General features: G+C 35.2%; 1 protein-coding gene across 1 annotated transcript; it reads right to left on the bottom strand.

Annotated features, from left to right (window-relative positions):
* Positions 1-1,206: 1,206 nt before the first annotated feature.
* dctn6 (dynactin subunit 6) lies at positions 1,207-5,879 on the bottom strand. The gene is made up of 7 exons (XM_088614498.1): positions 5,746-5,879; positions 5,239-5,303; positions 4,713-4,818; positions 4,541-4,629; positions 4,179-4,226; positions 3,535-3,677; positions 1,207-3,099 (listed from the first exon to the last, which is right to left on the bottom strand). Exons 1-7 carry the CDS (start codon positions 5,781-5,783, stop codon positions 3,001-3,003), a joined length of 588 nt encoding a protein of 195 aa, XP_088470624.1. The 5' UTR covers positions 5,784-5,879; the 3' UTR covers positions 1,207-3,000.
* Positions 5,880-10,388: the final 4,509 nt, after the last annotated feature.

The following is a 10,388-nucleotide window of genomic DNA, read 5'->3' as shown; positions in this document are numbered from 1 at the left end:
AAAGAAAGAAAAAAAACAATGTGTGGCAGCAATACTCTCTTCTTGTCCTGGACAGCCACATCCCTAAAAGCTTTATAGTGAACAAATACTACAATAAGTAAATAATTGAATTATACCAGTAGGTCCCCAGGTAGAATGAAAATGAGAAGACTCTGGCTTTTCAAGACCGATTGTTTCAATCATCGCCTATCGCGAATCATTGAATAGTTGTCTACTTTTTCTTGGGTAAAGAAAAATACAAATTGCATTTCGGAACACGAATTAACCAAAAATTTTTTCTTGATTATCTTTGGCTGCTCATGCTTTCTTAGTTTAGAAATTCCTTGATGGGTTCAGGTATGGCAGAGCTAAATGGAAAGTGACACTGGTAGTAATAGTGATGCTTCACAGCCAGATACTCCACAGTACACTCTGCTGAGCTCTCCGATTGCATGAAGTGCATTCGCCTTTCCAAAGGTGTGAATCTCCAGCACTACCCACTTATCTGAATTACAATAATGTATTTCAGAGCAAAATATCAGTTTATGATTTGTGTACCTTTTCACAATTCAATATTTCCTTTTTGGACTGTTTGGTCATTTGATGATACATATATCTCATGAGCTTTTGCACAAAACATGCACCAGATTACCCACTGATTTCAGTTCAATCTCTCTGAGATCTTTAGTTTCTGAAACAAAGCCCTCACTTCCTCTCGTCACCTGCAGGAATGAAAAGGTCTGAAGTTGTAATCAGTTCACTTGCCTTACGCACTTCTGTAGTGATCCGTACAGACATTCATATTATATATCAACAAGTTTAATGTCATAAAATCTTAAATCCACTGAGGTAGCTCACATTTTTTATGATATTTGAAGTGTCTTATGAATGTGTATATAACATTTTCAATCTAGCTTTACGAAAGATAAAGAACAAAATATTATTTATACTGCCCGTATGTTATGTGAGGGTGAATAGATGAATTTTATATACATAACTGAACCATGAATCTGTGTTACAAGTGAGTTATACACTGTAAATAAGATGGAAAGATTCAGTATTGAAAGATTGGGCCACACTAATGTAACAGGAACTCCATTCTAATTAAGCTGAATCAAGAAACATACTTACTGTAAATCAGGGATTAAATCAGAGGAGGATTTATTTTGCTTGGTAACCAACTAGAGGCCAGAAATACACTTTGTATACTGTAAATATGGGAAGGGATTGAAGCAAGGCAGATTTTTATTAATGAAACAGAACAATAATATATACACTGTACATCATATACAGTTACCATTACCACAAAGGTTAACCAAGGCCAGACACTAACAATGCAGTTTCATATTATCAAAGTGTAATCCCTCAAACCACGGACAACTATTCAAAATATTTTATTCAGTTTACATCATTTTCTTCTGCATCACAAGCCTTCATTATTACATTATTGTAATAGAAAACCTTAGCATACAATATGTTGCCTCTGAACGCTCCACCTTCCAGTGCAATTACAAGTAAACCAGGACTGATGCTAACTGTATGCATTTATGGCTCAGCAGCACCACCTTGTGAAACTTAAAGACATGGCAAAAATCAAAATGAATAAACAGTTCAGACAGACTGCGTCCCAACCCAGGAAGTACCCAGCCTGGTACGTGTTGCTTGCCAGGATAGGCTCTGGCACAACCATGAAGCTGAATAGAATGAAGATGTTATGGATTTTTAAAACAGGAAATATCCTTTTTAAAAGGCTCACTGCATACTACAAAGGAAATGATCATATGTATGACGAAGAAGGGGTTACGTTTGATATAGCTATATCAATATCTTGAGTTTTTTTCATTAAAAAATGTTCATACATTAACAAAAAAACAGAAATGGGATGTTTGATGCCCCTCTTACTTATTTTTATGGTGTGTCAAGCAAGCAGCTAGGATGACACAATCTCTAAGGATGGATTCTTACTACTTATATTTATCAAGCATGGAGAAGAATCCACTGGAATTCGATTGCATCTGTCCTAACTGAGTTGGTAACCTTTACACACACAATAACTACAGGATTGTGAAGGTAGCCAGCAAAATTATTGGTGCACAACAACTACAGCTTCAAAAATCTACAGAACGTCAAACAAATAGTGCAGAAGGCCAGTATGATCATTGACTGTCATGACCAACACCAATTTGAGCTCCTTCCATCAGGAGAAAAACAAACAGTAAAAAAAAAGATTTGGAGAAGGTATACATGTCTGCTGATCAAAGTGGATATATAACTTGGAGTGAAACATACAAAAAGGGGAGTTTATCTGCACAAGATGAGAGGAACAAAGTGCTGATACACTGCCCATATCTGCAAAACATTTATTTACAGTGATGCCTAAAAATTTGTAACTGGCTGGGTAGTGCTTTCATAACTTTTTTTTTTATTTATTTCCACATGAAAAGCTATTAAAGCTATTAAAGTGCTTTTTAAACACACAGACATCTAGGTCTGACTATAAGGATAAATGCATTACCTTTATACAAAAGGAGTATTAATATGCAATGCTCTGGCTACAAAAACTAAAAAGAAAATATTATTAAATAGTTATCTTTATTTAGCGATAACAATGGTATTACATGAAAACATTCACTGTTTCTTAGCTTTATTTTTTAGAGTATTGGAATGAACAGAAGGGTTTCAGTTTTACTTCAACTGTAGGTAAAAACATAATAAAGAAACATTATGATGTATAGGTTTTTGTAGCTACAGCAGCAACTACTAAAATAATTTAAAATATGAATAATGTGCACCAAAAAACATCTTACAAGCACAACCAAAAAGAAAAAAATAACTTCAGTTTCATTTTTCATTTCTAAGGGTATGCTTTTCAAAAAAACATGCTGGGTGTCCCAAGGTTTTGTTTTTTCATTCATGAGTCACATCACAATTGTTAAGAGAGGTCTGTTCAGTATAAACATAAAATACCTTTATGGTGTGCAGGCCGGGTGATGCTGAGAACAAAATCAGTTCACATAACATTCAGTTTTTTGTAGGAGTGGAGTTTCCTTTGACAGTCTTCTTGAGATGATGATAATTGGGAAGAATCTTCATTAGAAAATCTAGCTGAAGCGTCTGAGGCTGTAGGAGAGAAATCCATTGAATATTTCCATGTATCCACATGCAGGAGCAACGTTAAATAGCAGCAGCAAGAGCCTACTAACAGTGTTCAAGTTTTTAGGTTTAGTGACGAGTTAGTCTTTTCCCATGACCTTTTGAATACGAACAATAAATCAAAACACAAATGAAATCAATTAAACGTCTGCATGAACATTTTAAAAGTAAATTTGCACCTCAGTCACCTAAAGTATTTGAAAAACATAGTACCAAAAGCTTAACTAATGTTATTTTAGAAAAAAAGAAAAGGTAATCACCTTACTTTTTCTTATTTACTTATAATTTTTCAATAGATATTTTTAGACAGCCTACAGGGCTATAGGGCTTCTTATGTCTTTGAGATTTACACCTCATTCCCCTCGGGCAGAATGTGTGGGAATATGCCAACATGGAACTAACCTGAGGTCTTTCAGTCTGCACACGGCGCATGCACTCTGATCCATAGATGACCGTATTCTCTGGAATGACCTCACATGTATTCACCTGGCAGCAGGCTCCAATGATGCAACCGCTGGTGAGGATTACATTCCTACCTACTTCAGCTAGATGAAGAAGAGCAACCTTATGAATCAAATGAATTTAGATGCATACATAAATCCTGCTTGTTAATTGTGAATTGCTTGAATTCATTATAAAACAGCATTGTGACAAACGAATAATAGTTGTAGCTTCAAACAGAAGAGACGTCTTTAATCCGAAAGAATCTTGAAGGATATCCCTTCTCAGAAAGTTCCTTTTTTAAGAAAATCACTTGGTCATACCTACATGTGGAACTAATTTAATTTAAAGAATATGCAGCCTGTGAGCTTCTAATGAAAATAGAAATAAAAAGTGAAGCACGCACTCTTTAATGGTAACCCATATAATGCCAACCTCATTAGTTTTCAATATAATTAAATCATACATATACAATTCATATAGTTGTATAGGTTGTTTTGATCACTGTCCTGTAAAAGCTATGGTATAATGCAAGATTAATCCTCCCTTATATGATGTATTGTTGACTTTTATCGAAGAAGGGGAAAGGAAGATTCAGGTCTTACCTTTAGACTCTATGACATTGTTATCACCAATTTTCATAGCTTGTGATGCTGTGCAAGTCAGTCAAAGAAATGTTTAAGTACACACCTGAAAGCATTCACTACCCTATGACAGTTTGATATTTTACAGTGGGTTTTTATCAAATCACTCTTCACATTAAACAAAGCACGCATCTAACCTTTCTATTTTTCCCGTGAAAACAATAGAACTTAATTATTTTCTGAAGGAATCGACATCTACTTGATCGTTTGAATTCAAAATGATGCATCACATAAATGTGTTGAACATTTTACGAATATGTCACATTTTAGAACATGCAATGCACCACAAATTTGGAATGTTACTTTCTGAAAGAAAAGGATACTGCATCCTACTTCAAAAACATTGTTTGTTCCAATTGTCATAGTCTTGGGCTCCCAACTGTCCGTGTCTGGTGTGATGTTTTCTGGAAAGCTATATTAAGATAAAAATGCAGTGTAAGCAAATATTGCTACCATGGAAATAGACTGATGGGGAATTCACAGAGCATCTCCTACCCATTACAAATCATAGCCTGTTCTTCAATCAGGTTGCCTTCTCCAATGACAATGGGGCCGGCTTCTGCTATAATGCGAGCCTTGGGATGTACCACTGTCCTAGGACCTGCGAGAATAGTTCCACAAGGAATTTTCAAAGGTTATTTCTGCCTTGGGAAAATCATTCAAACTTACAAAGAGCAAGAAACACTGTTTGACTGTCATATGAACTGTTTAGCCTGTATTGTATATACACTAAACAACATTTACTGCACTTATTGGGGATCCAATTTTCACATATTTCATTTACCCAAGAGAAATGAAAGAAGCTAATTACTCGTAGTTAACCAGGACCACAAAGTGCAAGGATGGCCATAGCGACAGGAAGAACTCAAGATGTACTTGCTGAATCAAGACGCAACACTGATAATGCATATTTTTATCGTGGACATAAGCCTGATATTTAATAAAATTAGGTATGACAAGTTGTGAAGGACAATCTGATTAGAAAGCATTCCAAATGCAGAAAAAAGAAAGGGCAACCTACCAATTGTAACGTCTCCTCTTATTTCACTCTCTACGCACACCACTGCTCCCGCTGCGATCTTTGCACTATAAAAGCAGATTAAATCAACACGAATAATCATGTTATCGGCGTAAAAATGTGTAATCATAAAAAAATATTTAAAAAGGTCGCAAATGACAATGTGAATATTTGTTACCACTCAGACCCGGAAGATAATGAGAAGACATGCTATTTCCAAAGTTATTTCACTACATTTAGTGTGATAGATATACAATGAAAGATAAAAGCGCTTTAAAGAATTAGATACAAACGATATGGTATCGCTTTCTATGAGGCTGAAAATTTAAACAGATCAATGGGAAAGTCATCGGTGAACGCAGGACAAATTGGGGTGTTGGCTGCTATCACACTTTTTATTCTTCAAAATAATAAAACAATTACAATGTCCCAATTTGTTTTACTTTCCCTTATTCGAATCACTATGCCGAGACACGAGTTTTAAAAATTAAGACGACAGTCTTTTATTACCTTTTCTGAAGCATTTGTTTCGTATTTATATCCGCCATCTTGCTGTGAAATCCGTATATCGATAGTTGATTTAATCCCCTTTTAGCGTCATAAACAGCGACTACACCTTTGGTGATGGCACACGTCTTGACTTGAACTATGAGGCTGTTTTCTCCTACTGCCACCTGCTGTATGTCGCGTGGCTTGCGGTAAAATATATAACATATAACATATAACAAGTATATACATAACATCTGTTAACCTTGGTTGTTGGATCTCAAAGCCTAATTAAAGGCAAAGGCTTATCCTGAAGTCTGCAAAGATTAGTCAAATAGAAGTGAGTCTATGTGACACTAGCACTGAAAATGTATCTGTATGAGCTGATTTACTACAATTCTGTTTACCGCATTTAGCAACAACACCATTGTACATTGGGTATTTTGAAGCTGACTGCCTGCCATTGGACCGGTCCACCTCATCTGTGATACAACAGTTAAATGCATGATATTTTCTTTCCATTAGTAAAGCAAACCATGGATGGCACTATAATACAGAGTTAACAAAGTGGTGCAAGAGAAGTCGGTTTTGTGGGTATTTTGAGTACATTTAAATAAATGGTGCATATTTACTGCACAAAAAAGGGTATGATCCAGTAGTATGCAGGATTTGCTAAATTGTTAAGGATCATAGGAGTGTTAAATGGGTATAAATAAGACTATAAATATTTCAACTAAAATCTTGAGTGGAACAAATGCCAGTGAACACTAAAGCCCTTGAAATTCGGAAGCTGTGCACTCACACTTAACGAAATTAAATTTTATGCATTATGGAAACATCAAATGTAATTGACTTCGGAGTCCGTGGGTTTGATGACTTGAGTGCTGGTTAACTCTAGGACTGATTTGTCAGAAGATATGTTGAATCCTAATTTCATCTAGATAGACATTTACGAATGAGCCTGCGTAAAACTGCGATTTTACCTGGATTTAAGTACAGTCGGTAGGCTTTGTGACATCAGTGATGAGAAAAAAAACATGAATGATTTTTAGGACAGGTAAGAATAGATTTAAAACCCTAAAAGAGAGTCAAGGGGGGGCTGCAACAAAATGTTCCCGATGAATAATGACACTCAGCAATTCAATATGTTTGAGGGTGTTTATTGAGTATTTAGATGTAGTGAGATCTGACATGATCTGCTTGGCTCAGGGCTCAGGGACCCCATGCAGAGATACTTTAGGAGTTAACTAAGGGGCAGCTGCAAAGGTGGAGATGGGGAGCATGAGATGAACTACAGAAAGGGAGGGATTTTTTTGTGTGATACTGTATATATAAAACTAACAAGAAATGGCATTTGGAATGATCATGATTCGGAATACCTGTGAGGCAAGTGACTTGGCTATCATCACCCCTGGACATCATTTTACATTGGTCATGTGGGGTGTGGGGGGGGGGGGGGAGGGAAAACGTGACATTTGAGACTGTATACCAAGTGTTTACACAGGTAGGACTGTAAATAGTAAGGAAAATCCAGGGGGCTAACAGGAAACCTACAGAGGGCAGAGCAGGAAAATGAAAATTCAGGAGTGAAGGCTGGTAGGTGTCTCCAGGGGAACCTAGCAGTGACAGTGTGTCTTGGATAAGGGCCAGACTGACTCATGCTGACATACCACTGTTTCTTCTGCAGATGACTGCAGAAGAAACGGGCTATATTGTTATCAAGACAGACCCACTGTGCTGTGTTTTTCTGCTGTTTTTAATGTGATAATCTCGACAAATACTGATACCTACCGATACATTACCCAAGCATTTTAACATATTTATATGTTTGGGACATTTGTTAAATACACACACAAAAAAAACATACTTCTAGCTTTATCTTATAATTTGGAAATTAATTTCAAATGTATCGCCTGATGGCAGTACGTACAGTAGCTGTGATGGTCAGAAACTTGTTGCCCATTTCCAAAGCAAACGGCTGTCAAAATTCAAATTTATGACTGTGGGCCAAAGGTTTTATTTAGTCTTGACCCTATTTTCTACAGCTCTAAAAATAGACTTGTCATGTACTGTATAACCCTTTAAAAATTGGTTATACTTACCGTGTATTTGATTACCATGATTAAATATGATTAATTATACCTTAATATTAATAAACAAATAATTCCATAGACAAAAAGCTTTAATATATATTATCCATATCTTAAATATACATTTAGTAAATCATTTGAAATACATAATATGTATGCATAATATACATTTTTGTATACAGTAGTAGTTTAACATTTATACAAGCTAAAATAGGAACCAAATGGAAATATTGTAATACTTGTTCATAAACCATATATATATATAGTAATAAGCACATCATCATGCAGCTGAAAGCCAGGATTGTCTAAGTTTTAGTAGGAAAAAATAAATTACAGTAAGTCCATAGTTAAACTCTTAATTTATTAATTAAAAGTTTGTCGCTAGGAGGTGAAATGTAACGTGTTTTCAGAAATGATCATGTTGTCAGAGTTAAGTCTTCTGATTTCCCATGTCACCTTAGAGTGGAATTGGTTTAGTTCTGTGGTTTCCTGTTGATCAAAAGACTATTTTTCTTTTAGTTTATTCTATTCAACCACTTAAAAACCAAGTCCTTGTTTAGATTATGAGTTCTGACCAGAGCAGGCTTCTGTGTGGTATATTGGGCTGTAAATCACATTAAATGGTTGTCCTACCTCTGTTTGAAATAGGATTGAAAATAATATAGCCCAATTACTTGGATGAGGCAGCAGCAGCTGCTGCCAGATAACGTAGGTAGTTATTCCAATGCAATATGCCAAATTATTTCTGCAGTTTGCAGCATCCAGCACATTTATTACAATCATGTCATGAGTTGTTTTTTCTTTACAACATCTGCTCTAGTCTTTCTGAATGTAATCCTCTTAATGGCTGTGTCATGCGTGATCAGTAGGGCCATACTTCGGTATCTTCTGTCTGGGAGGACACCAATACAAAACAAAGACAGCAAAACGTTTTGACTGTAGAAAGATATTCTTTCTTTGGGTGGCAGGGGTAATACTTCTAGGCACTTTTTGCTGTAGTGCATGCCACAATCTAATAAATCCTAAGCACTCAGAGGCAGTTTGTGAGGAGGGTAGCAGGCTACATTAAGATGAATTTCCAGTATACCACCCCTCTGACACCTACGTCTTGTCCTTAACTTGATTTTAAGCTTACTAGTACATTTAATTTTCGGCAGTTTTTGTGAAGGGGAATAACCTGCTCTGAAATCCCCTAAAAGTAAATGAGGGCCACCTTGAGATGACATAATGTATTAAAAACAGCTTGTTTAAAACAAAATCCTCTTTTGCCGTCGAATGGCTATACATCCCAGTGAAGCTCTTTGTGTATTGACGGATTTTTTGATAGCCATAGTCATATATCATAATCCTAGGTGTTCCAAAGAGTGACAGGTTTGCTTACAGCACAGCACAGAGTATATATACTGTATGTCCATTACATTAATAAGTACATTAATTAGAAAATAAGAACAACATGAGAAGGGTTACAACTGAGAGAAGGACATTATGTGAGTTCAGTGCTCATATATTTATACTGTAGTTTATGTTTTTGCCACCTTTATGCAAAATCCCACACTTGTTTAAATTAGAAGTAATCTACCAGGTGTTTTGTCCTTTTCATGTTTTGATGTTCCTCCTGGTTTAGTATCATCTGCAAACTCAACTAATTTACTAATTATACCAAAATGTAGATCCCTAAAGTACCGTATATAAGTTAAGAAGAGCAATGGTTCTAATAGATATCGTTGTGGTGTTTTACAAATGACATCACCACAACTTGAGTATTTTCTCCTTATCTGTGTTCTTTGTTTTCTATCAATTGACTAGTTCTCAATCCAAACATACACATTTTTCTGTAATGCCTATTAGCTGTAACTAATCTTTTATGAGAAACGTGATCAAAAGACTTTTGAAAATCTAAATATACCTTATTATATGTTCTTTTTGTCAATTACTTTAAGGTCTTGATTACTAATATATTAGAGTTCTTTGAACAAGCAAAAATAAGGATAGGATACAAAAGAAATTAAACTTAAAAGGGTACATTTGAAAAAAAAACATATTTGTGATCTTGACAATGTGGGGAAACAATAATAATGGTTAAAGCCACCTCCTTTATTTTTTTAAGAATGTAATAACACATTTTATATTACGTGAAATTTCCTCAGTTTTAATGACAACAACAAAATCTTCAAAGCTGTTACTTCTAATAACTTCTTTAATAACTTTAAGGGTATCACATAAGATCATTTGAGTTTATAAATCTGAACTGTATTTATGTATTATTATGCATAACTTTCTTGTGTTTTAATGTTTTCTGAAATTCCTTGCATTTTAACTGGAGCAGTAAATGTGTGGACTTCATAATAATAGTTACAGTATTTAAGATATCAACAATTAGTTGAAAGAGGTTTTGATGCATTTGACATACTTCTCTCCCAGTGTCTTACAGAAATACTGAACAAAAGCAATCTAGGTTAATTTTCTTAACCTAAGCAAAATTATATCCAAGGTGTTTCTTGACAGTTCTCATTTCTTTGTTATTGTTCAAAGAAGACTGCATTAAATTATATGGTGTTGTCAGTTATCTTTCCAAGA

Source organism: Lepisosteus platostomus, chromosome 1 (genome assembly GCF_059453375.1).
Source record: "Lepisosteus platostomus isolate fLepPlt1 chromosome 1, fLepPlt1.hap1, whole genome shotgun sequence".
In the NCBI taxonomy this organism is placed as follows: Eukaryota; Metazoa; Chordata; class Actinopteri; order Semionotiformes; family Lepisosteidae; genus Lepisosteus; species Lepisosteus platostomus.
This window is presented reverse-complemented; position numbering and strand designations above follow the sequence as displayed.